Consider the following 25,476-nt stretch of genomic DNA (forward strand, 5'->3'; position numbering starts at 1 on the left):
TCCGGTCTATGGTTACCATGGGAGACGTTTGGAATCTGAAGCCGTTGATGGTTCCAGTCTGTCAACAAAAGCAGTAAAACTTCGTCTGTGAACCGTTTTGAAACGCTGTACCCATCGTTACTTCTTATAACAAAAGAGCGGCTTTACTGTGTACAGTTAGAAAAAACAAAATGTGTTTCCTTTTGTTTTCGTAGGTATTTAAAGCTAACCTAGCTAAGCTAACGGTGTGGGCTACAGTAAAAACGACGCATTCAAACAGGCCACGCGACTAATTTTAGCTCGTTTTAAGAGTTACATTTCCTCACCGAGACATTTATTGTATATTCGTATGTTAAAGTCAGAGTTAATATTATCCCGCAACCACCATGTTCATTTACCTCAGCAAAAAGGTGAGCAGTTAAACCACTGACCAGTATGTGTCATATTGAAAACAACTTCCCTCTTACGTCCCTGTGTCCTGTAGATCGCTATTCCCAACAACATTCATCTGAAATGCCTGTCCTGGAACAAACACCAAGGGTTCATTGCATGTGGCGGAGAAGATGGTCTGCTCAGAGTGTTGAAGCTTGAAACACAGACAGGTAAGTTGAAAGTTTAAAACTGGAGTTCGGTTTCTTTACAGCTTTACTTGCTTTGTGTTGTGATAAAACAATAACAACAACAACAAAAACCTCCGTAATAAACAAAACAAAGATACAAGCAAATCAGCTGTAAAACATTTCCTAGAGGGGAGAGATTAAATAGCAATTCAAATGTGAAGCAGTTATTAATAAAAAAAAAAAAGGGATGGAAGTATTGCAGAAAATATGGGGAAAGTATCAGAAAAGAAGAACATTTCACAAAATACCAGAGGGTCAAGGAGTATAAGGAAGATATCAGAAGAGATGACATTACTATAAAATACTATGAATTGTATCTGTTTCTGTTATGGGGAGAAAGAAGAAGAAGAACAACAACAACTGTAAATATCTTCTAATGCAATGCAACATGAAAGAGAAAGAATGACATGACATGGTACACAAGGCAATTAGAGAATAGTCATTGATGAAAACAGCTAAAGAGCAGTAAATACAACTAGAAACACTATTTTGTTATCAAGGGGGAAAATAGCTGTTATGGAGAATTTAGTTTGATGATAAGATAATGTTTCACACTGGTGTACTATACATGTTATGACACAAGACATGTAACAGACACAGCAAACCCCTGAAAGGAGGTCCTTTGGTCTGATGAGAATAAAGATGTACCTTTTGGCCCAGAAGCAAAAAGCTGAAATCTAGCAACTTGAACTCAACCTGATAGTACAAAATAAAATTATTTTTCTGCTTAAGAAAAATAGATGCTTTTCTTAAGCAGGGACAGGGAAGCTGGACAGGGAAAACATCTGGAGACCTTATAACAAAAACCTCACAAAAAACTGAAATATTTGGAAGTGTATAGTACATACAGAATTTCACTTTATACAAAAAGTAAAATAGTTGAAGAGGTATGAATATTTTTGAAGATCACTTATAGAAAAAAATAAAGTAGAGCGAGTTTGTTTTATATCGACGTCATTACCTAATAATGCACAAGTTTGTTTTGCTGAATCCGAAAAACCTCAACCTTCAGTTAAATACCTGTTGTAATTGTAGTAAGGATTAATGTTCTGTATGTGTCAGAGTGTATTTATGAAATGTTACATAACATTTGTGTGACTGAGATTATGGGGGAAATAAAACAATAGCCATTACAGTTTAAATGAAATCTGCTGAAACTTTAATAGGCTTACCACAGGTCTCCCAATGTTCAGTCTCTACAAGCACAAGTGGTACCACTCTATCGGTGGGACAGGCCTTCGGTTGTTCTGTAAATGATAAACATACTAGAAAATTGATCAAAACTGTTGCTTTTAAACATCCATAAAGCTAATATCTACATTGAGTGTACTTAATTGTAGGTAATTATATCCCCATTTTGTTCTGCATTCTCATAATAAATTGGGCAAGTATTAACTTCACAGTCACATTAGATTTTTGAATATTGTGATCACAAGAAGGCAGTAATACATGTTTCCCTGATACTGTACAACTCACAATAAATAATAAATCATCTCATTAATGGTTTTACTGTCTTTTAGACGACAATAGACTGAAAGGTCTTGCTGCCCCCAGCAACCTGTCCATGAATCAGACTTTGGAAGGACACGGTGGTGAGTATTGTGCTCAGCATTATATTGCATGATTGTTCCTGCATGAAGTGAAATTAATTTACACGCTAAAAGAAATGCTCCCTTACAATTTTTTTGTGGGGTGATATTTATACTTTTTGACTACATCCAGCATCATAGTATAACAGAATAAGTTACGTCTGACTCAGTAGTAGCACATATTGCAAAGAAATATCTTTCTTCTTAAGATGTACGGCCAATAGGGTTTGATCCTTACGTTTGTTTTAGTCCAGCACTCTATTCTAAAATATATTTTTGAAATGCATATGTAATTGCTTTATGTGTTTTCTTTTCTTTTTTTTATTATTTGTTTTTATGTTGGTAGTTGGTATGTTTATGTTTTTATATTCATACCAATTGTAGTATCCAAGCAAAAATGAGTAAAATAAAAATGATCTCCCTTTTCATACTTGAAACACCTTCAGGTGCAGTGCAGGTAGTGACCTGGAATGAACGGAATGAAAAATTGACAACCAGTGACCAGAATGGACTCATTATTGTGTGGATGCTGTACAAAGGTGAGGACAGCAGCCAAAGTAAGATTTTGTTTGCTTTGTAGCGAATTTGTGTTGCTTAGTTGTCAGCCTTTGTTGTGTCCCAAGGTGCATGGTACGAGGAGATGATTAACAACAGGAACAAATCAGTAGTGAGGAGCATGAGCTGGAACGCTGACGGTCAGAAGATCTGCATTGTGTATGAAGACGGGGCTGTCATTGTTGGATCGGTGGATGGTACTGTTACTTTAAGTGAAAACAATACGTAGCATTAAGGCAGTAAAAGTTCACGTTTGGAAAGATTAAATTGTTTAATTTATTTTAACAAATTTATTCATTGCTTTATGAACACATGGATATAAACATCTTCAGTATGATTCTTGCATTTTGTATTCATTTGTAGGCAACCGGATCTGGGGAAAGGAGTTGAAAGGGAGTCAACTTGCTCATGTTGCTTGGTCTCCTGACAGTAAGATCCTGCTGTTCGGCATGGCCAACGGCGAAGTACATATTTATGACAATCAAGGAAACTTCATCGTGAGTGTGTGAACTTAAATGGAGTATATATTGTGAAACTCGGCCATGTTGAGCTGCACAACCTTCACTCTTTCATGTTGTCATGGAAGAACATTATTAAGTTACACATTCTTTTGGTTTGGTTATAAAAGATTGTGACAGTTGTACCTGAACCCACTGTTTTTCTGAATGCTTTCTCAATTTAAAAATGTATAACAGCTTCACAATCTACTTTTTGCTTACTCTGAATGTTGTTACTTTTCAGATGAAAATGAACATCAGCTGTCTCGCCGGGGCAACCGGAGCTGTCAGTTTAGCTGGAATCCACTGGTATGCAGGAGCTGGGGGTTACAGTGAGCCGGACAGTCCGTGCCTCGCCATCTGTTTCGACAATGGAAGGTGTCAGATCATGCGCTATGAGAATGATGAGAGTGAGCAACTGAAAACCTTTTCACTCCTTGATTTTGAATGTGAGAGAAATGTTTTCTAACAGCCACTTGACACTACTTTATTCTCAGACCCGGTATATATCGACGCTCTGATGAATGTTATCAGTATCCAGTGGAACCACTGTGGCAGTGTGCTGGCAGTGGCAGGTTCCCTCAGAGCCACAAACATGGACAAAGAATTTAATGTGGTGCAGTTCTACACACCGTTTGGAGAGGCAAGTCTGTATATCAAAAAAAGTATAGTATAAAATATAATTTCTATACTTCACAAAGACTACGGTAGAATCAATAACGTTATTAAATATGAAAAGTAATATAACGATGATAATCACCAATAAAATAACAAGTGGGGGTTAAAAAATCTTATGAAATGGTTGAAAAATGTTTCTTTCAATGCTTTACCTGGTGATTGCTTGTGTGCAGCATCTGAGAACTCTGAAAGTATCCGGGAAGCACTTATCTGGGATCTCATGGGAGGGAGGAGGCCTGCGAATCGCCCTGGCTGTGGACTCTTACATCTACTTTGCCAACATAAGGCCAGATTACAAAGTAAATACTAACACTCTTTATTAATACTGGCAGATTGTTTGTGTTAGACACTGCTAAATTCAAGAGATCCTGATGGTCTGACTAATAAGCTTGTTTCAAGATTTCTAGGTAAGGTATACTTGGATTAATTGTTTCAGGGAAAGACTTAACTTTAGGTCTGAATTACTCAGCAAGTCTTTAGTGTCAAGAGAAGTAAAGAGATTTGAGAACATAGAAATGACCGAGATGGTTTGGGTAATGCTTCTTACACTTTTCCTTGTGTTTCACCAGTGGGGCTACTGTTGCAGCACCGTGGTGTACGCCTACACAAAGCCAGAACGCCAGGAGTACTGTGTAGTTTACTGGGACACCAAAAACAACGAGAAGTTTGTGAAATATGTCAAGAACTTAATTTCTATCACTACCTCGGGGGACTTCTGCATATTGGCCAGCAAGGCCGATGAAAAACAACCTCAGGTAATAAAGAAATAAGACATTGGTTTTACTATGACTTTAAAAACCTCCGTTTAGTCTCAGTGACTTGATTAATGTTAGAAAATAGAGATTGTTCTTTCATCTTGTTTTTCTAATTTGCTGATTTACAGGACGATGTTGGATCAGAAACCATGAATCTTGCGAGGGTAATGTTGGATTTTAAATCTCGCACTACAAAATAGTGTGATCTGTCTTGGTATCTAGGTCATATAATAACCTTCTTTGTATTTTTCAGTACGTCCTGATCCTCTGCAATTCTATTGGTACTCCTCTGGACTCCAAATACATTGACATCGGTTAGTCTAATACTGATTTTTCAAATTATTATTGAGAGTATGGAATAAAGTGCTTTGTAAATGTTTTATTTCATTACAACCCCAAGCTTTAAAAGTTTTTTTTGGGATTTTTTTTTTTTTGCTCCACCGACACAAACTTGCTCATAATTATTAAGTGGAAGGAAAGGATCTCTGTTTTTTATTTATTTATTTATTATTTATTTTTTATATTTTTCTTTTACAAGTTATCATATGTGTTCTGCCCTCCTGAGTGGACACAATCTCTTCTCTTTGGTTGCAGCTGCCTGTCTTTACCAGTTCAACAAATGTTTGGCCACTCTTTTTTGTAAAGTAATTTTGGATCACTCAGATTAGAGAACATCCTTCACAGACCAGCTGGGTCTATACTGAGATCAAATTTTGGAGGGAGTTGGTTGCAATCGTTTTCACTTGGGGGTACCAGAGTAAAGGGAGCCTAATGCATATCCTTGGCATGCTTTCAAAAGGTTTATTTGTGAAGAGTTTGAAAACCCTGCCTCATTTTCTGTCTGTTTCACTGTTATGTGTTAACTGAATGCATAAAATCTCTGTTCAATATGTTGAATACAATTTGTGGTTCATGACAAAATATGGAAAAGGTCTGGAGGTATATGAGTGCTTTTCCCACATAATCTGTAAAATAACAGAGAAAAAGCTGGCACAAATTAATTTCATCCCAAGCTGCCAAAAGCTAAGCAGGTTGCATGTTGAATTTTTTCTCTTTCTGGTTAGAACCATTATTTGTTACCATGACGAGGACACATGTCATCACTGCTTCCAAAGAAGCTTTCTATCTGTGGCAATACAGAGTGGCAAAGAAACTGACCGCCTTGGAGATCAACCAAGTGACCAGAACAAAGAAAGGGGGCAGGGAGAGGTGAGTCCAGACATGTTTATTACATTTTCCCTTATTATCAGCTGTGAGAAGGTTTACACACATATTTAGGAAAGAAAACAACATGTTTTCATAAATCTCTGCGTTCTACACAACCCATCACTCAACGCTTATAGTGGAGAACCACAGTGCTATTTTGTGCTTTACTGGCTCATCATTACAGTGCAAAAAGTTGGCCCTGAGAGCACAGTGAAAAGGATTCATTCATTCATGAAATACCACTGAGGTTCCAGACAGTATGGTTGTGTTTTATTGCCCTGCCAAGACTAGCCTCGCACCCGGACCAAAGATCACACCCGAGGAACGGCAGCTGCTTGTCTGTGTGCTTTCTCTTGCTCATGCACTCAGTTTCCGCTGTCTGCAGGTTCTATCACATCGACAGCAATCCATCTGGAGGCAACGATGATGATCCAGACATTTCAAATGCCTTTGCAGTAAGATATATTTTTGCCTCTTTAGTATTTATGCATTCAAAAGTCCCAGTTTGGTAAAGTTTCCACTTTCGCTAAAAGCTTTTCAAAATAGCACCCTCCCTTCTATCTCAAGATAACAAAAGCACTTAAAGATGATTTTAACTATGTAATTAACATGGCTGTACGAATAAAACAAAGAGTTCACTATGAATCAAAAAGTATTACATTTCTTATTAATTTGTTCTGCTTTATTTTCAACAGACAACTCGAGATCCCATCTGCTGCATTACAGCAACAGATAAAACCCTGATAGTGGTATGTACATTTCTGTTTAATAGAAGAAAGGAAGTCAATTCAGTGAGTCAAGGCAATAGTTCTGTACTGTCAGTCAGCTTGTTGTCTCGCTGATTTAAAGTTTTGAAATAAAAGTCACACGTGTGTAAAAACATATCTTTGTAAAAATCAATCAATCAATCAATCAAATTTTATTTGTATAGCACATTTCAGCAGCAGGGCATTTCAAAGAAAAAAGAAATAAGTCTTTGTTGTTACAGGGGCGTGAGTCCGGTATCATCCAGAGATACACCCTTCCAAATGTAGCCCTCGTCCAGAAGTATTCCTCAAACAGCCGAGCTCATTATCTGTCTCTAAACTGCAACTCCAGGTAACCACTAACTGACATCTGCTGTGTTGCAGAATAAGCCAAGATAAGTTTTAACAATAATCTAAGAACATTATATTTCTGATTTTAAGTCTCATAATTTATCATCATCTTCAGTCGTCTGGCCATAATTGACATCTCGGGCTTGCTGACTTTGTTGGACTTGGAAGTTCGTCCTCCCGGAAGCGAAGGGACAGGAGACCAGGCCGCTGCAGGAGATCCGTCCAAGTTTGAGCGTAAAGATGTCTGGGACTTGAAGTGGGCAAATGACAATCCGGATTTGTTTGCGGTGATGGAGAAAACCAGGATGTATGTGTTCAGGAACCTTGACCCGGAAGTAAGCTTTTGAGTGTGATCAGAGCAAGTGTACAGCTGTCTAATTTACAGTTAGAATATGTTAACACATTTCTAAATCTTACTAAACAGGAGCCCATTCAAACCTCTGGATACATCTGCAACTTTGAAGATCTGGAAATCAAATCAGTTTTGCTTGATGAGATTATGAAGGTAAACTACAGTAATTAAGACAAGAAATAATCACAATGGTTATTAACTCAGTTTTTTTTAGTTTTTTTTTTATTTTAAACATTGTGAACTTAAAATTTGGTCACAAAATTATTTTAATGTTACGTGTCAACATTTAACAGCTAAATGTACATTTCTTGAGATAACTACGTAGTTTCAGTCCATGCACATTTATCAGATGATCATGGGTTGATTCTGTGCAGAATCCAGAGCGGCCAAACAAAGACAACCTCTTTAACTTTGAAATCCGCTCCCTGAGAGACAGCAGAGCACTGATTGAGAAAGTGGGCATTGAAGACGCTTCACAGTTCATTGAAGACAATCCTCACCCAAGACTCTGGTGAATTTTTCATAACGCGGTGCTGGAATTATTTTCCCAGATTTCTTTTGTTGATGTTTATAACTTACTCTTCTTTTTTGGAGCAGACATGTAGCTCGCACTGTAATGTTGACTTTTTGGAGTGAAAAGATTGTAAAAACCTTAAAGTAATAAAACAAATCCACTTTTAAAAGGTTCATAATATTTGAACTTTTCTTTACCCTACCAACAGAAAAGTCTAGCTCCCATATGAGTACAAACAGCAGTTTGTGTGAGTGTTTGCAATTGTGTGTTCTCTGGGTCAGGTGTCAGTTCTTGCAGGATCACTTAAAAGCTGGCTGTAACAACAAAACCAGCCTTCCTTATGTATTTGTCATAATCTGTAATAGTAATCATATTTACCATCAACTCTAGGCTTTTCCACTGAAGAGTTATTTCAGAAATCTTGAGATGTATGCAATTGACTTGGATAGCAATAAATAAACTGAACTGAACTGAACTGATTCTAAATGAATGCATTTCATGCTATGTAGCCCTAATCTACATGTGTCATTGCTAACCTACCAGGCACCTCCTGGCCGAGGCAGCCCTACAAAAGCTGGATCTGAAGACAGCCGAGGAGGCGTTTGTCCGCTGCAAAGACTACCCGGGCATTCAGTTTGTCAAGCGCCTGGGCAACCTGCAGAGCGAGCCCATGAAACAAGCCGAAGTGGCTGCCTACTTCGGCAGATTTGAGGAAGCTGAGAGCATGTATCTGCATATGGATCGGAGGTACATGGAGACACTTTATGCCAACTTCTCTGGAATTTCAATCAGTTATTTATATGTGACGGTGCCTGTCTCGGTAGGGATCTCGCCATCAACCTAAGGATCAAGCTGGGAGACTGGTTCAAGGTTCTGCAGCTTCTCGACACAGGCTCTGGATACTCAGATGACGCTCTGCTTGCTCAAGCCAATAATGGCATTGGAGATTACTTTGCTGACAGACAGAAGTGGTATTTAATTCTAGTTTTCATCTTCTAATTGTTGGGAGCATTTCTACATGTCAAGTAGAAACAATGACAACAACAAAAAAAGTTTTCTTTGTGGATTGTTGTGTAATTATACAATTATGACGTCTTAGTTTGGAGGAAAATGGGGAAAAATTTGATTCTGAAAAGAAACAATTGAAGAAGAGAGTAGCCAAAAAGATTGATCTCCACCACCCCGTTTGTCGTTCAATTCTTTTTTGTTTAGGGTAAAAAAGGAGCTGAATCATTGTTCTCACTTCTAAACATCTTCCTTTAAAGGGTGAAGGCAGTCCCATACTACCTTAAGGGGCGTAACCAAGAGAGGCTGGCAGATTGTTACTACAAGTTGGAGGACTACAACGGCCTTGAGCAGCTAGCTGCAGACCTCCCTGAAAATCACAAACTATTACCGGTGCACCAAACTTAAATAAATTATTTTTTTGTTCCCATGAGATTTGCGGGCATTTGGACAATTTGTAAATTTACATCCTATCCCATTTTATTGCCTATCTGTGTGTAGGAAATCGGAGAGATGTTTGCCACAGTGGGGATGTGTGAGCAGGCTGTGAAGGCCTACCTCAAGTCCAACCAGCCAAAAGCAGCGGTGGACACATGCGTCCATCTGAACCAGGTGAGAACCAGACGGATGAGCTGTGGCGCCGGAGTTTCCGAGTGACGCACGGATCCTACAAGATCAGCCAACCTGGATCCTCCTGCCCACCCACTCATAGATATTTGGCTCTTGAGTGTGAATCCTGCTCTAAAACTTTTATCTTTGCTGCAATAGCTCTTTGGTTTGACACAATGTAAAATGATGAACATTAGAGCTTTTGATTTTATTAAATTTTACATTTATAAGCGGCTCTTTAGGGAATTTTAATATTTATTTTATAAATTTAATGTTTTGCAGTGATTAATCAAAAAAGGACTTGATGCTCTTTCTCTTTAATTGCTTTTTCATCAGTGGAACAAAGCCGTGGAACTGGCAAGAGCTCACAACATGAAGGAGATCAAATCTCTCCTTTCCAAATATGCCTCTCATCTTCTGGAGGAAAATAAAACTCTGGAAGCAGTGGAACTTTATCGGAAAGCTCACCACTTTCTTGATGCAGCTAAACTCATGTTTAAGGTGGGCTTAAAGTTTTATTTTTATCATTACAAACAAGTTTTTTTTTTTTTTTAATGTTTTATTATATTCAGGTCAAAAAGTCTGTTCATGACTCCCTGGAATTAAACACCTTTCTTGGATAAAATCTCTCCTTGGCTGAGTGAGATTTGGCCAAAATTGACACTAACTTACTAAGCCACAAGTAAGATTTACGAGCTGCTGGAAGAACTCCAGGCTCAGGGTTTGCTGGGTGTTTTTGGCTCTGTTTTAGTCTGTTCAACCAGGAAGTTTTTACATTTTGGATGGCATTCTTTTTTTATTTTAAAAGCAACGAATAAAACTAAGATTAACGTCTCTTACTGGTTCAGGCTCCTCCTCACAGCTCCAGTTTGTTAGTAGTAATCTACACTTACCAACCAAACAGTACTTTATTTGCAAATGTCGAACGGTGAATTGAGGAGTGTGATCGGGACTTCTGATTATAGGTAGCGGACAAGGAGGCAAAGAAAATGAGTCGACCTCTGCGGGTGAAGAAGCTTTACGTTCTGGCAGCTCAGCTTGTTGAGGACTACCATGAGCAGGTGAAGGCATCCCAGCAGATCAAAGCCAAAGGGAAGAAGTCAGAGGTAATTTAATTCACTTCATCTGTACCCTGTATTTAGTGTGTAGTTAGTTTCTTCAATAAAGCAAATATTGCTTTGGACAAGCTTACTGAATCAACATTATGTACTACTGTGTGTATCATTATTTGTCATTAGGCAACATTCGCACTTGCTGGCCTTCTGGAAGAAGATGCGACGTCGTCAGACAATCGCATCGTTGACAGCGCCTGGCGTGGAGCTGAAGCGTATCACTTCTTCCTGCTCGCTCAGAGGCAGCTCCATGCAGGCTACCCAGAGAACGCCACACGGACAGGTGCGGAATAATTCCCACTTACCTAAAATTATAAATATATCAATATAATTTAAATGTGTATAAATGATTACGGTATTTCTTACGATGATTGATAAAAAACAGCTCATATTTGTGGAGTTTGAATAGATTCTGTTAATTACAAACCAGATTCATCAGATCGTTTTGTACAGTCTTTAAAAGATAAACACGACTAGATTATTATTTTTAGAAGTCTTCTGCCACCTGGTGTTCAAAAACTGAAATCCTGAAATTATCCATTGAAATGTTTCATTGAGGAAATCTCCTCCCAAACCCCCACTGTGAATCATCTAGCTCCTCCTGGTGTTACAGTAACAGTCAGAAACATGCAGATCAGATGTAAAACATGGACCTGTGCAAACATCAATATAATCAATAACTATATTTTCTAAAGTATCATATCTTTGCAAGTCTTAGGAATCACACTACAACAATCTGTGCTCATTCTTGCCTAAACCTAATGGGCGTATGAATTACTTATAATCACAATCACTCATAAATAAGCTTTATATACTCCATTAGGACTTCCAGAATAATTAAATGTCTCAGAAATCAGAATTTTAGTTTAAAGTCAAACCCATTTCTAAATCAGATGAGATGAAGATGATGTAACGATTGTTTTTACTCAACTGAGCTTTGTGTATGTATGACATGTTGTCTTGTGTTACTTCATTCGCCAGCTGTTGACAAAGCCAGTTAGTCTAAAGCTTAAATCTGCTGGGAAATCTTTCAGTGGAAATTTGTCGGTTTGTAGACCCACTAAACTTTGCCTCGTGTTTTCCATCTTACAGCCCTTCATCTTCGTGAGTACGAGGACGTCATCCCCGCAGTTGAGATCTACTCCCTGTTGGCTCTGTGTTCTGCAGCGAACCGGTCCTTTGGCACCTGCTCAAAGGCCTTCATCAAGCTGGAATCTCTGGAGAGCCTCAGCTCTGAGCAGCGGCAGCTCTACGAGGATTTGGCCCTGCAGATTTTCACCAAATATCCCCCGAAGGACAGCCGCGTGGTGGAGGCCCAGCGCTCTTCAGAGGGGTGAGAAAGCCACAGTGTCAAGATCAAACCCTCATTATATCCATAGACATTTCCACTGTTAGAGTATTGACTCAAAACAATATACTACAAACAATAAGCCTTCTGCAAAGAACACCAAGACCATCCTTGGAAGTACGTATGATTATGTTAATGACATATCAGAGCATAGGGGGTCTTTATCTTCTTTGAAAAGTGATTTTTTAAAGTTGCCACAGCATTTCCTGGTATTCCTTCAACCTGTTCTGCTTTTCTTTTTTCATTAGAGCTGAGGGAAAACTGCCCACATGCATCGTGACCGGTCGTCCTATCCAGGAGTACCAGTTTTGGATGTGCAGTGTGTGTAAACACTGCGCATTGGAACAGGAGATCAGTAAATATAACTGTTGCCCGCTGTGCCACAGTGCACTAGTGTAAGGAACAAAAGTTGCCTGGCAGGACTCTGTTTCAGATAGAAAAGGGACGTTTTAAACATCTGCCTTTTATTTTGTGCTAAATGTTCAGATCTCCTAAAAAGGCAGACACGTGGTTATTAGAAACAAGCAGCTCAATGAATACATGCTGTTGACAGTTTCACAGCTTTGTTTCACTTTGTATATGTTTGAAAGTTAAATATATTTTGTCTTCAAATGTTTTAATTTCTTAAGCATAAGAAGTTTGTATCTGGTTTTACAATAAAGTCAAAAGTAAATACACTCACTAAATTCTCAGATTTTTTTGGGGGGGTAACTTAATTTGTTTAATAAATAATACAAGTTCTCAATTTTATATTAACAAGCAATTTTAATTTCATTTATTTTGTCTCTTTCTTTTGTTTCTCTGAGATTTGAAACAAGGGTTTTAGATCCAGGAGTGAAAACCCAGACTTTGCTCATCCCGATGACACCCTACAATACACAGTATTCTCAAAAATCCAGCTTTATCTGTGGTTTGTGAAATTTAGCTGGTATGGAAATTAACTCTAAACAATATTTCCTCAACAACAACAAAAAAAAGACCAGAGCAGATTTGTTTATCCTTTTGCCGTTGCATAAATATCATTTAAACATTTACGGTTCTGGAAGAATGTCAGTGCCCAGCATCAAAGCATATTAAAATCCTTGGAGATCTCACACGAGCTGCAGCGCCATGGCCTGTCCATGCATCACACATGAAAGTTTAAACATCTTAAGAGAGCTTGTCCCAGCCTGGGAGAAGCTGTGCAGAGTTTTCAGTCTGCTGTTCGCTCACATGCTCCTGCAGTCCGGACTGAGCAGAGCCACTCGACAACACAAGGTCAGGTAACTTTATGCTGCCTCTTTGTAACAGATGTTTGTTTGTTCTTATAAGTGTTAGTGATACCACTAATCATTTTTTGTCTAGAATATCCTTTTAAAAAATGCTATCAGTCTCTGCCATTATTTCAGTAGAAATGACTGCTTTACCGGCTTTACATTTCGTCTTCTGTATTTCATTTAGACGTGGTGCATGAATGACGTTCAACATGACACCTGTGTTCTGGTCTGCAGGGGCTCTAAACAGGAAGGAGTTTGACAGCAGCAGGTGCTTCATCATGGTATACGGCAAAGTCCTTCACCAGGCTGATGGCTGCTTCATTAACATCAATGTCGGAGGATTCAGGCAGCGCATGGCTCACTCTGTCCTGAGGAGATTGCCACAGACCCGCCTCGCCCGCCTCCTGCGCTGCACCTCCAGAGCAGCCATTTTGGAGCTCTGTGACGACTTCAGCTCCTCTGAAAACGAGTTCTATTTCGACCGCAACCCAGTTTTTTTCTGCTCCCTCCATAGCTTCTACCTCACAGGGAAGCTCCACTTGGTTGACGGGTTGTGTGTGGTCTCATTTTTCCAGGAGCTCGAGTACTGGGGAATCAAGGAGCACCACCTGGATTTGTGTTGCAGCAACAGATTTCAGGAGCTGATGCGGAAGATATGTTTGGATGAGAGGGATGTTGATCAGCACCGCCAAAGCTCAGGCTCCTCAGCTGAGAATCTTTCCGCTTTAGAGGACGAGCTGGAAGAGTTTGAAGGCTCCTGGTGTGCAAATGTTCGCAGGAATATCTGGATTCGACTTGAGAATCCCAGTTACTCCACCTCAGCCAAAGTGTTGGCTGTGTTGTCTGTGAGTGCCGTGGTTGTTTCCATTGTTTCCATGTGTTTGAACAGCATGCCAGACTTTCATCAGGGGGACTCTGATGAAAAGCGCATAGAAAACCCACTGCTAGTCCTGCTGGAAAACATCTGCATCCTTCTGTTCTCGGGAGAGTTTATTCTTCGTTTGGTTGTTGCTCCTTCAGCCAAGAAGTTCTTGAGCAGCGCTCTGAACATCATCGACTTTTTGTCCATCCTCCCTTTCTATGTGACTTTAATCTGTGATAACACAAAGAAAGACGGGAGTAAAGAGCTGGAGAATGTTGGCAAAGTGGTGCAAATCTTGAGGCTGACCCGAGTGTTTCGTGTTTTGAAGTTGGCCCGTCACTCAGCTGGACTCCGCTCTCTCGGCTCCACACTGAGGCACAGCTCCAGGGAGATGGGGCAGCTGCTGCTCTTCTTATCTTTGGGGGTTTCTCTCTTTTCTGCTCTTATTTACTTTGTAGAGAGAGAGTCCAAAGAGTCACAGCTGCAGACCATCCCTGTCGGCTGGTGGTGGGCCACCATCAGCATGACCACTGTGGGCTACGGTGACACAATCCCAGTTACTGTAGCGGGGAGGCTGATAGGAACCCTGTGCATCGTCTGTGGGCTGCTTATTGTTGCTCTTCCTATTACTAACATCTTCAACAAGTTTTCCAAGCTTCATCAGAGGCAGAGACGGTATAGTTTGAGGTAGAACACCTTGAATAAATGAATTCACATAAATATTTATTAGAATTTCAGAGCATTCGTTCACACAGTTCTTTCCCAACTTCACTGTTGGAGCGAGTGTACTGATCTGTATCCAAATCTGTTTCAGTGGCAGCTGAAAGCATTTAGTGCAGCTGTCAGTACTTAGTCTGAGGTTTCAGCTCAGATAAATATTTAAATCAGCACTTAGAGACATCTAGTTCATCCTCCTTTGACACGTCTTCACACTTTAAATCACACGGTGCCTCACTTAGATTTTATTTCACTGCTTTTCTTCATGAAAGCCACCGTCAGCAGGACAGCAGCCATCTCAGAATCGAGAAGGTCCTTACACAGACATTCTGCCTGTACAAAAACTGATTACATTCATCCTTTCTTGCTGAAGAATACATGCAGGGCAAATAAAAACAACAAAGAGCACATTCACCAATAGAGACGTGTGTAAAAATAGCTATAACAGGATCAAGTTTGCAAAATTGCAATTTTATTGCTGATTAAACCAGTTGAAGATGTAAAAGGAATGGCATCCTCAAAGACACTGCCTTCCTTTTCACAGATGATACTCCACTTTCCTCCAGAGTCTACGCCACGTATGGTAGGATTTTCTTTCATGACAAATAAACAAATGCAAATATATGTAATTATTCAGTTATGTGTGACGTGACGAACGCTCAGTCTAAAAAGATGTTTTTGGCCTTCTTACATATTTAGAGCCATAAAACCTATGTACTGTGTAAATTATGTGTCAGTCTTAAATTAAAGAGCTACAAATTTATATCTAATCTTAGGTTTTAGAACAAACAAAAATGTCAAAATACTTTAAATTCACCTTATAATGGAGTAGGTAGTATGTGCATTTCATGATAGTTCAATGGAAGTTTTTGAAGGTTTTCTGTCCGTTCTTAGAACGCAAAGGAATCTGTAAATTGTAGGAAAGAACCAAGTAAGTCCTGGAAATATTATGAAGGTATAAGTAGTACAGTCAAATTCAAGAAACCACTTGTAAAAGTTTGAATTGACTATCTGACCCAATAGGACCACGCCTAAAAACTCAACTTTTTAAATTCCATCAGAATCGGGATACCTTAATTCTCGTGGTTAATCTGGGTTTCTGTTTACAAAGTAGCATTAAATCCCAGCTAACGTCATGAAACTCTGTCTGAAACAACCTTAATAGTCTCACTAATGTCACACCAAGCTCTCTTCAATTCTGTACAATAGAAAATTTCTTTCGTGTTGCAGGTGAAAGATTTTCTGAATCATAGTGAAAACAAACATTATAAGCGTGCATGTCTGAGCAATGATGCAGCGCAGTGATCCTGTAGTTCAGGTTATTAAAGCCAAGCCTTCTTCTTTGTGTTGTAATTCCACAACAGTTCCACTTGAGGGCAGCAAACGCTAAGATGTTTACCATTGCACCCAGAAGAAGAAGCCTCAGCCTTTTTTACAAAAATTCTTATTAGCAGGAAACGGAAACAAAAAAACAAAGTTGAACCCTTTTGACAAATGTCTTGTTTGGAAAATGATCCTGCTCTCTCATGTGTGGCTAATTTTTATCCAAACGTTTAGTCTGAATAACCAGAAAATAATCAGAAATAGCAAGTTAGAAGGAATCCATGATCAGAAGAACATATCGTGGCTATTTTGTCTGAAAATCCAAACTTACATGCACGTGTAAAATTTTAAATATGCTTATTTGCCATCATTGACTTGATAAAAATACAAAAACTCGTCTTTATGCCAGAAATAACATGATAAAATGATCCACGATCAGAACTAGATAACCTATTGTTGCTATTTTACTAAAAATCCAAACTTAAATTCAATTCTAAAAAGTAAAATGTGTGTCATCAGTGAATTTATGAAAAATACAAAAACTGATCTTTTCAGCCTAAATTGGTGTTGCATCCAAGGTCTTGAACTTCTAGTAATACACTCCACGCATAATAAACTTAGTTCTGCTGGTTAACATTTGTCGGCCCTGAAAAAAAAAAAAAAAACAGTTTGTGATCAACTTGACAACAGTGACTGAACTTTTTCTGATGCTCCTTTCATGTTTTTCTCCAAAACAGAATATGTTTAGTTGTGTCTAGTTGAACTAGATTTGCCACAGTTTAACAAAAAAGATCAAGGTTTTACGTGAAACGCTGTAGTTAGGCCTAACTAGTATTTTCATACTGAAACATTTTTGCATGGATATTTTTTATATTTCTTTGGAATAGTTTAAAGCTACTCTTATAATTTTGAAAATTTGAAGATAATTTTGTCTTTATGTCAAAATCTGTATATGTCATTATTTCTTAGTCATGTTGATGCAATACATATAGTTCACAGTGGGATGTGGACAAATATTTCTCTTAATATGTACTCTCTTGGGGCAGATTTTCAGCTTTTTGTAGATACCTGATGTCTTCATCTAAGTCACACAACTGCAAATCTATGATAGATAATATATAAACATCTATGTTGATGATATTATGACATTGTATGTTATCTGTTTACTGAGAATCCTACAGCAGTTTGAGTCATGACTTAAAAATGTAATTTGAGTTCTTGAAAATGGTTTTCTGTGTTTTATCACACTTATGACAATATGAGTGTTTGAAAATATCTGTATTTTAGAAATATAGAGGTGGAGTGATGTGGTTTTTTTATTGTTCTTCAGGACATCATGACTTATTATCTTTCCTCACTCCTGGATTATTTTTGCATCATTTATTGCTGAGGCATCAGCCAAGTTACATCACCTGTTGATTTTCAGGGAAATAGATATTCCTGGCTTAACACCGTTTAGCTCACAGTCACATGTGGACAAATGTTATTTCTAAATAAATTCACTGTATGAGCAAAATGACTGGGGCTTTTTTACTTTTTTTATTTTCTTTTTTTTATTTTCATGCACATTTGCGCCAGCTGCTGTATCACGGTATATGCTGATGACATTCTGATATTTTCTGTTAAGTAGTTATTCATGAAAAAATGCTTTTTCTGTTCCCTTTTATTACTATGGACAATTTTATTACCTGAAGGTTTCTGTCATTTAAAAGGAGTAATGGGATTGCTAATGCTTATTCAGGATACAAGGACGTCTATTGTAACACTTCAGGATTATTTTGAGTCTTTTACCATGGAAAGCCTCTACACTGTTGTTTTGCACACATAAAACAAGTGCAAGCTGAAATACACCTTTTTCTACTACATGTAGAAAATAAGTTAATTTCTGTTTAATTGCAATTTTTTTATTGCATTTTTTATTTTCGATTTCATGCATTTTATTTTTTGCTCAATATTAAAGTAAAAAATATATATAGTTTGTATTCCTCATAGATGGATAAAAAAAAAATAGAAGTGCTGAGGAAAGCTTTGATTTTATTTTGTGCCTCATATGAAATGTATTTGTAATATTGCCATCATTAGCAAAAGTAATGGACCTAAATTAAAATCTCGACATCCGGTGACCTGAACGAAAGCATGAAAACAGACATTTTCCAAGATGAAAATTATTTTATTATTACTCTTTTAAATTAACAAACACTGCTATACATATTGCTGTTTTTATTCATTTTGAATCATTTTGAACAGTTAAAGCATTTGGGAAAACAAAAAAGAAGAAGAAGAAGAAGAAATTGTAGTTCAACTGGCGACAGACAGCAGATGACATGTACAGTAGAACATCTACAGTCGATGGCTTTCCTATGTGTGTGGAGAGGGGGGCTCCAGAACGCTCCGACATAAAGACATTTAGACGGTTTTGGTTCTCAGATCTGTCCCTTTGTGCTGTCCAGCCAAATTAAAGATTCCCCCCCCCCCGTTGATTGAAAACAGCCAGTCAAATTAAAATTACATCAAAAAACAGCTGACGAGTTCTTTCTAAACGAGTAGCAGCAGCTTGGATTGGCTTTAAAATGTAGTTTTCTGCATCCGGGAATCATCTCAAATTCTTGTCATTAGAAAAAGAAAAGGGCTGTTTGGGTTCAAACCCCGTCGCGTTAAATTCATATGGAATGTTTCAAGTAAACTAAATATATGGTAAATATCGCTGTTCTGTCAGTGCATGATAGCCCAAGCCCACTTCCCCTTTAACATATACAAATGATGAACAAGAAGTTCTTCAAAGTGTTCGCTCTTTCACATCAGGCCAGCTGTAGAGAGAGTCTTCTTCATCCTATTCCTCGTCGTCTAAAAGTACCTCCTGCACCCAGAAACCAGCCCGTCTGAGTTGGGTTTAAACATCTTTGTTGTACTAAAAGTGACTGCTTTACAAACACCATATAGCCTATACATATTTATATATATAAACAGGGTTGACATCATTTGGCAGCTGGCGACAATCTGGACCACCGTGGCTTTTGTTCAAGTTTGACCAAAAAAATCCCTCCTTCTATTTTAGACGAGGACTGATGAAACACAGGATTTACACGTGCCAAGAAAAAGCGGATTTGGCTTTTTGAAACCCGAGCGGCCCCTGAGAAGGCAGCGGCGGAACAAAAGGATGTTTATTTAGAGAACGAAGCGGAGGAGGGTTTTGTTCAAACTTTGTTGTTTTTTTTTAATGTCGGAGCAAAAGACGACTCACAACAATTAAATGAAACCTTTTTTTTTTTTTTTCTTTTTTGAAAGTACCACCTCTGCCACAGTCACTCGTCACGAACGACGGGGGTTCTACTAAAACACATGAGAGATAATCCCTGACATCAATGTAAATCACATACACTTTGTCCAAAAAACAAACAAACAAACAAACAAACAAAAAAAAAAAACAGGGTTCAGGTACAGAATCACCAAGGAAGAAAAAAAAAAAGCACACAATACTACTGCAAATTCAAGCCACTATGGCAAAACAAAGAGAAAATATTTATTGAGGAGCTGGATGGCTCAAATTCTCTGTAATGCTGAGGAGGTCACCCTCAGGTCACCTTGCAGATTTAAAGGAGAGGACAAGAAAATTCCACCAGCACAGGTCATAAATACACAGAGAGAGATGGAAATAACATGAGAAAGTGTGCACTCTGTCCTGAATTGAGTCATAAGAGTCTGAGAGGAAAAAATAAAATAAAATAAAATGAGAGTCTTGGCCTCTGCAGAAATCCCAGCAGAATGCTGACCTCGCTTGGTGATTTGTTACAGATTGATCGGCAGAGTGCAAGCGTCGACCGCATGGCTTTTTAGGTGTTTTCAGAAAAATATATTAACAAGTCGCTCTCTGGATGGTTGTGTTTTTTTCTTCTTTTTTTTGTCGTAAATGTCAGTAAACAAATCAACACTCTGCAGTTGAAATGCTGAAGGGATGGCGGATGATTGCACACACGTTGATGGATACAAAAACGTTCAGGCTGAAGGAGGAGAAGAAGAAGAAGAAGAAGAAGAAGAAGAAGAAGAAGAAGAAGAAGAAGAAGAAGAAGAAGAAGAAGAAGAAGAAGAAGAAGAAGAAGAAGAAGAAGAAGAAGAAGAAGAAGAAGAAACGCGGCGTAGCCCTTACGGGTCTCCCCCTCTCCAACCTCCCTTGCCTCCCATCAGGAGGGGGAGCCGACTCACACGGTCAGCTTGGTCTGGACTTTTTCAATGTGCTTTAGCGAGAGCCAGAGGGTCTCGGGATGGAGGGGCAGTCTGTCCTCGTTGTTTTCAACCACAGTGTTTGTTTCCCAGCTGGGCCTCGGCGCCCCGCCCTGGCTGACTCAGAGCGCCAGGAGCGTGGGTGAGTTGAGGGAGTCGGAGGATTGGTCGCCGCTGCTGCTGCTGCGCCGGTGGGCTTTGGAGCAGGACTCGGAAGAGGGCGAGGGGCTCTCGGGCTCCATCATGTTGGGATAGGTGAATATGAGGTTTTGGGCGTTTGGCGTGGCTGCTGGGGTGGACGCCACCACCACCGGCGTATTGAGGCTGTCTCCGTCCGGGCAGTACATCCCGCCGCTGATGCCGCCGCCTCCCAGGCAGATGGGCTTGATGACGGAGCGCTGGGGCTTGCCCACCTCCTCCTCTATGTCCTCGGGCTCCTGCTTCACCACCACCTGGTTCATCTGTGCACGCGGATTCAGGCTGGGGCGCATGGTGAGCTGCAGCGGGTTGCACTGCTGCTGCTGCTGCTGGTGGTGGCTGGACTGCTGATGGCGCTCGTCGACGGGCAGCTTGCACACGGGGTTGTGGGCGACCAGCATGAACTCTAGCTTGTCTTTCTCCTTCTGCAGGCTCTCGATCTCCTTCTGCAGGTCGGCCTTCTCCTCCTCCAGCTTCTCGGTCTCCTGTTCAGAGGAAGGACAACATCAGCTGGGATGTTAGGGCAGCGGCAAGAGCGCGACAGGTCTGAGAAACTATGGACAAACTTTGAAGGAAATACGAAATAAACGTCAGAAATAGATTTTTGGACAAACTGTTAAACTTTTAAATCCATATGTGTTGAAAATCAAGTAATATCTCTTTACATCTTTATCATTATTACTAATATATGACATTATTATTATATTACAATATGCGAATATTACATTGTAATGATTTTAATAGTTATATGTATAAATATATGATAATATATTCAAATAACATAACTACATTGGGGATTTTTATTGTGAAATTATTTTTCATTAAAAATTCCTAGTTGCAATTGTTTTCCATTGTAATATATTTTGTTCCTCTTCTGATCTATGTATTTGTTTTTTTTCCCCCATTATTTGTTTGTTTTAATGCCGTTTATCTTTTTATTTTCTACGTGAATATTTTTGGTTTACATTTTCAAAATATTCCACCAAAATGATTTATTGTCATTTTCCAGTTTCCATTCTATTTATTTACTTATTTTTTCCTATATTTTTCCTAAATTGATATTTATTTATCAATTGATCAATTTAAATAATTATATTTTATGAAAATATAATTATTTATTGTTAATCAGTACATTTACTTCTGATTCTTCTCTTTTGTTTATATTTTTAATTTTTCTACATTATTTATTCTATTACTGATGTTCTGTTTTTATTTTTTAAAATATGTTTTATTTGTATGTTTTTTTCTTACATTTATTGTTCTTTCATTCAGCCATTTATTTATTAAGATACTAAAAACAATTAGTATTTGTTTCATTCTTTTAATTTACATTTTTATAACAAGACCTTTTTATTTTGGTGGTATTCAGTTGTTTGACTTATCTATTTTCTTATATTTTTCTAGTGTTGTGTTTCTTTTGGGAATTTTATAGACCTGTCATATTTGTTCTCCCTTTTTTTATTTCGTTTTTATTTTTGTATCTTCTTTTGCTTTGTTTCACTCGCTTCTGCAACGTGCCGCAGTCGATTTCTAAGCAGAATTCCTGCGGCTGTTTCTGTCTGAATCTGACAGTAATCATACAGAAAAGCCTGAGAGCGAAGGGAGTAACACGCAGCACACGGCAGACTGCCTTTTGTTCAGAGATTTGGAAACAAAACGATCATTAATCTGTACCAAGTCTATTAATTCGTTCAGCAGAGCCTCCAGAAGGTTTCTGTCATTTCCTAAAACACCAAAAGAGGGCAGTGTTCATCCGCTTCTGTTTCTGTTGATTTATTGTCAGGAGACCTCGGGACCAACGCCATGCAACCTGTAAGCCGAGTGTCTGAATTTGAGCGTCGCCTAATGACTCTGTGTTGCTTGTGTCTCTAGGGGATGCCATCTCCTCTGGCCATTGTACACAGACGTGTCAAATCAAAAGAAAAAGAGAGGAGGAAATTACTGCAGGACGTCAGACCGGCAGCGATAAAGCCGACATGCTGTCTGAGAACTTTGACTCATGGGCAAAGGTATCAGGAAGTCCTTCGTGAGGACTGACGCGAGTCTTCAAGTAAACATTGCGGCTTAATTTCACTGGAAAGTTTCTACTTTTGGATCAGTAAAAAAAAAAAAAAAGAGAGAAAAAAAAAGGAAAAAATCCAGTGTGATGGTCTTTTTGATTTTTGGTGTGCGACGTTTAAAATTTTGCCTACGGCCAGATCCACTACTCCAGGTTATCTTCCTCTTTAATTGTCTGACAAGCTCAGCCTCTCTTTAATTCCACTAATTAGTCCATTTAGATGCCGTTACTGTCTGCCTACGAGACAGCCCAACCTCTGTCTGCAGCCGCCTGAGACAAAAAGCTTTTCAACGCCTGTCATTTCTTCAGTCAGAGCCAGCACTTAAAGAGTCAAACCAGTCCGGCGGGGTTGCAAAAGCAGGAGTGGAGTTCAGGCTCTCGCCAGAACGCCCGGCTTCACAAATAAGCTGTGCACCGATCAGCTGGACGGTGATGCTCACCCCCTGCAGCATCTCCGTCAGCTCCCGCCTGCGGTTTCTACATTTGGCTGCGGCCAGCTTGTTCCTCTCCCGTCTCACCCTCCGCTTCTCCTCTTCCTCCGGGGTCAGCTGCGTGCAGAAGAGAAGAAGAAGACGCGTTAGACGAGCTGTTGGATCGATAGGCGGGGGTGACTGTGATGTAAAACTCTCAGACTAACACACCTGTTCCTCCCTCTTGCGCCGTCTGAGGTCGCCGGTGGAGCGGATGACCCCGGGCCGGGCCAGTGTGTTGTGCGGCAGCAGGCTCGGCCCGTTGGTCAGGTGATGTCCATACGGGTGGGAGCGGGAGTACGGGTTGGACATGGAGGTGATGACGGTCGGCTGCACCATCCACTGCAGGTCTTGGCTGGTTGTGATTGCATTGATTGTAGGGATGAAGGCACTGTTGGAGCCAGGCATGTCAACCCTGTACTTCTGGAAAAAAAAAAAAAAAACAACAAAAGGGAAGAGAGAAAAAAAGAGTGATGAACGGGTTGAAAAACAGTCACCATGTTCGGCCAAAACTCGTCTTCGCCTCTTAATCCTCTGAGCATCTCAGTGCATAAATTTGCTGGAAGCACCAACACCGGGTGTTGCATCCAACGCCTCCCACCATTATTAAATTCACACATCCCCCCCCCCCCTGTTTAAAGGCTTATAGTAATGATTCAATCCACGTCGACTGTAACCCCCAGAGTGGAACGGTGACACATGCAGTGAATCATGTGGGGAAGCCCAAAGGTGTCCGGCACATCTCATTGTTCTACAAAAAGCAGAATGAGACCAACGGTGATGAAACATCTGCTCTGTGGAACGGGTCGGTTTGCTGCCCATCTGGAAACTAAAGAAAGCATTAATTTGTGGAAAACTTTAAACCTAAAACAGGCACCAGTTTCCGTTGGTTTTTTCTTTTTTATATATATATCCACAGTTGCATCTCCAAGGGCATCCAGAGAGGGTAATGTCCACCCCAAACCAAACACTCCAAAGAATAGCTGTTTTTATGAACAGGAATTCAAGAAAGGATCGAGTCGTCAACTAGTTGAAAAGGTTTTCATTATTTGCTTATTTCTTTTTGACTTATCATCGTCCTTTAAATATCCAACTTTTGAGCATCCTCCCAATATAGCATGGAACTGCAGCATACTAAAACCCACACTTTTTTTTTTTCTTTCTGTGATGGTTCATTACACCAAGACAGTAATTTTAATCCTTTTTCAGAGTTTTCTGAGTTCGACCCTATTTCACAATAAAAAAAAATCCAACTGGAGAAGCAGCAGGGGTTTCGTAGAGTGTCTGCATTGGATAAACACTTTTCTGAGCAGATCGCTGCTCCTCCACAGATGGAGGACCTGTCAGCTGCGCGTAATTTACGCACGTCCCGGGCTCCCCGAGCCTTCCCCCCTCCACTTATTCCCGACTTTCCGTCGGATATCCCGGCAGTCTATTGGAACTTTGTTTATCACAATGACTCACTGTGTATGGGATTTGTCCAGCACGTGTGAACCGAGCTCAGTTCCAGTAAGAAAGGGGGAAGCGGCCAGCTCGAACAAGCCGGGAATTCTTATCCAGAAATACGGCACGGAGAAAGAAAAAAAAAATCCTGTTAAGTAATAAAACAAGCATGGATGGATAAACTCGCTGCAGCAGAGGCACGGACATTCCTTGGAGTCGTTATACGAAATGCTAGAGGCGTGATAAAATATTCTATTGCTCCAATAAACAGAGAAACAGGAGGTCATGTAATGGAAAACTGGCAGTGAGTGATTACAGGCTGATAGATGCGGGCCAAAAGTCGTTTACTGTAAGGTTGCATGAGCCTGACGCCACTTTTCCACAGAAGTGCAGCAGACGTAAGACCGGGGTGTGGGGAAATAACATGCCTGGTCCTGGATTTATTTTTATATTTATATAGATATATATTCCGAAGCATTCAAGCACGCTGCAGTCTGAGTTAATATTCAGATCCCGTTGTCTTTGTTTTCTAAACGGCTCAATGGATGGCATTTCCTCAGTAAGGAAGCGTTATGCAGGCGTTTGATCGCTCTGTCCGTGCGAGCTGCTTCCCGCTGGAGGAAATGTGCCATGTGCGGCCGAAGAGCCCGTCGCGTCCAATCAGACGGTCCGGTACATAATAATAAAATATTTCCGCAATATTTGATGAGCCGCAATCACAATCAGCTGAAAAAAGAGAAAAGAATAGAAAAGAAAAAAGAAAAGAAAAGAATAGAAAAGAAAAAAGAAAAGAAAAGAAGCGCTGCTTCTGAAGAGCGTGTTTGCGTGAATTTCACCCGGCTCCACACATGCCTGTTGCATCCAGAACACGCTTTATCTCCGATCAGCTCAGTCTGTCGGTTCTTCGGGGTTAAAATGCATAATAAAAAAAAATGTATCTCAAACCAGCTAGACGACACAAAGAAAGCCACAGATTTACAGATAGACAGGACTGCATGTCAGCTACAAATCAGA

The 25,476-nt window shown here is 39.6% G+C and overlaps 3 protein-coding genes across 3 annotated transcripts; 2 read left to right on the plus strand and 1 right to left on the minus strand.

The window, feature by feature from the left end:
* Positions 1 to 12,593, plus strand: LOC106942007 (WD repeat-containing protein 35-like). The gene is made up of 28 exons (XM_015025171.1): positions 1 to 389; positions 464 to 581; positions 2,120 to 2,191; positions 2,635 to 2,727; positions 2,812 to 2,940; positions 3,107 to 3,240; positions 3,485 to 3,650; positions 3,738 to 3,883; positions 4,092 to 4,217; positions 4,488 to 4,673; positions 4,802 to 4,837; positions 4,927 to 4,987; positions 5,738 to 5,882; positions 6,265 to 6,334; positions 6,575 to 6,628; positions 6,868 to 6,977; positions 7,092 to 7,311; positions 7,401 to 7,481; positions 7,703 to 7,839; positions 8,386 to 8,589; positions 8,667 to 8,813; positions 9,108 to 9,240; positions 9,349 to 9,459; positions 9,793 to 9,957; positions 10,422 to 10,562; positions 10,695 to 10,851; positions 11,661 to 11,901; positions 12,165 to 12,593. The coding sequence occupies exons 1-28, from the start codon at positions 366 to 368 to the stop codon at positions 12,313 to 12,315; spliced, it is 3,558 nt and encodes a 1,185-aa protein (XP_014880657.1). The 5' UTR covers positions 1 to 365; the 3' UTR covers positions 12,316 to 12,593.
* A 65-nt stretch (positions 12,594 to 12,658) lies between these two features.
* On the plus strand, positions 12,659 to 16,857 carry LOC106942008 (potassium voltage-gated channel subfamily S member 3-like). The gene has a single exon (XM_015025172.1). It carries the CDS (start codon positions 13,370 to 13,372, stop codon positions 14,723 to 14,725), a length of 1,356 nt encoding a protein of 451 aa, XP_014880658.1. The 5' UTR covers positions 12,659 to 13,369; the 3' UTR covers positions 14,726 to 16,857.
* A 3,523-nt stretch (positions 16,858 to 20,380) lies between these two features.
* On the minus strand, positions 20,381 to 23,562 carry LOC106942009 (fos-related antigen 2-like; the record flags this gene model as incomplete). The annotated part of the gene is made up of 3 exons (XM_015025173.1): positions 20,381 to 20,975; positions 22,990 to 23,097; positions 23,191 to 23,562. Coding segments are annotated over 3 exons (1,041 nt in total), but the record flags the coding sequence as incomplete, so codon positions are not given.
* Positions 23,563 to 25,476: the final 1,914 nt, after the last annotated feature.

The sequence above is a fragment of the Poecilia latipinna genome, unplaced genomic scaffold (genome assembly GCF_001443285.1).
Source record: "Poecilia latipinna isolate Pla-1442-1.1 unplaced genomic scaffold, P_latipinna-1.0 Scaffold3984, whole genome shotgun sequence".
NCBI classification, from domain to species: Eukaryota; Metazoa; Chordata; class Actinopteri; order Cyprinodontiformes; family Poeciliidae; genus Poecilia; species Poecilia latipinna.

Coding starts and splice junctions, on each gene's coding strand:
- LOC106942008 (XM_015025172.1), top strand. CDS start 13,370: ATGACGTTCAACATGACACCTGTGTTCTGGTCTGCAGGGGCTCTAAAC.
- LOC106942007 (XM_015025171.1), top strand. CDS start 366: ATGTTCATTTACCTCAGCAAAAAG. Junction 4,674..4,801: donor CCGATGAAAAACAACCTCAG/GTAATAAAGAAA, acceptor GCTGATTTACAG/GACGATGTTGGATCAGAAAC. Junction 10,563..10,694: donor CCAAAGGGAAGAAGTCAGAG/GTAATTTAATTC, acceptor ATTTGTCATTAG/GCAACATTCGCACTTGCTGG.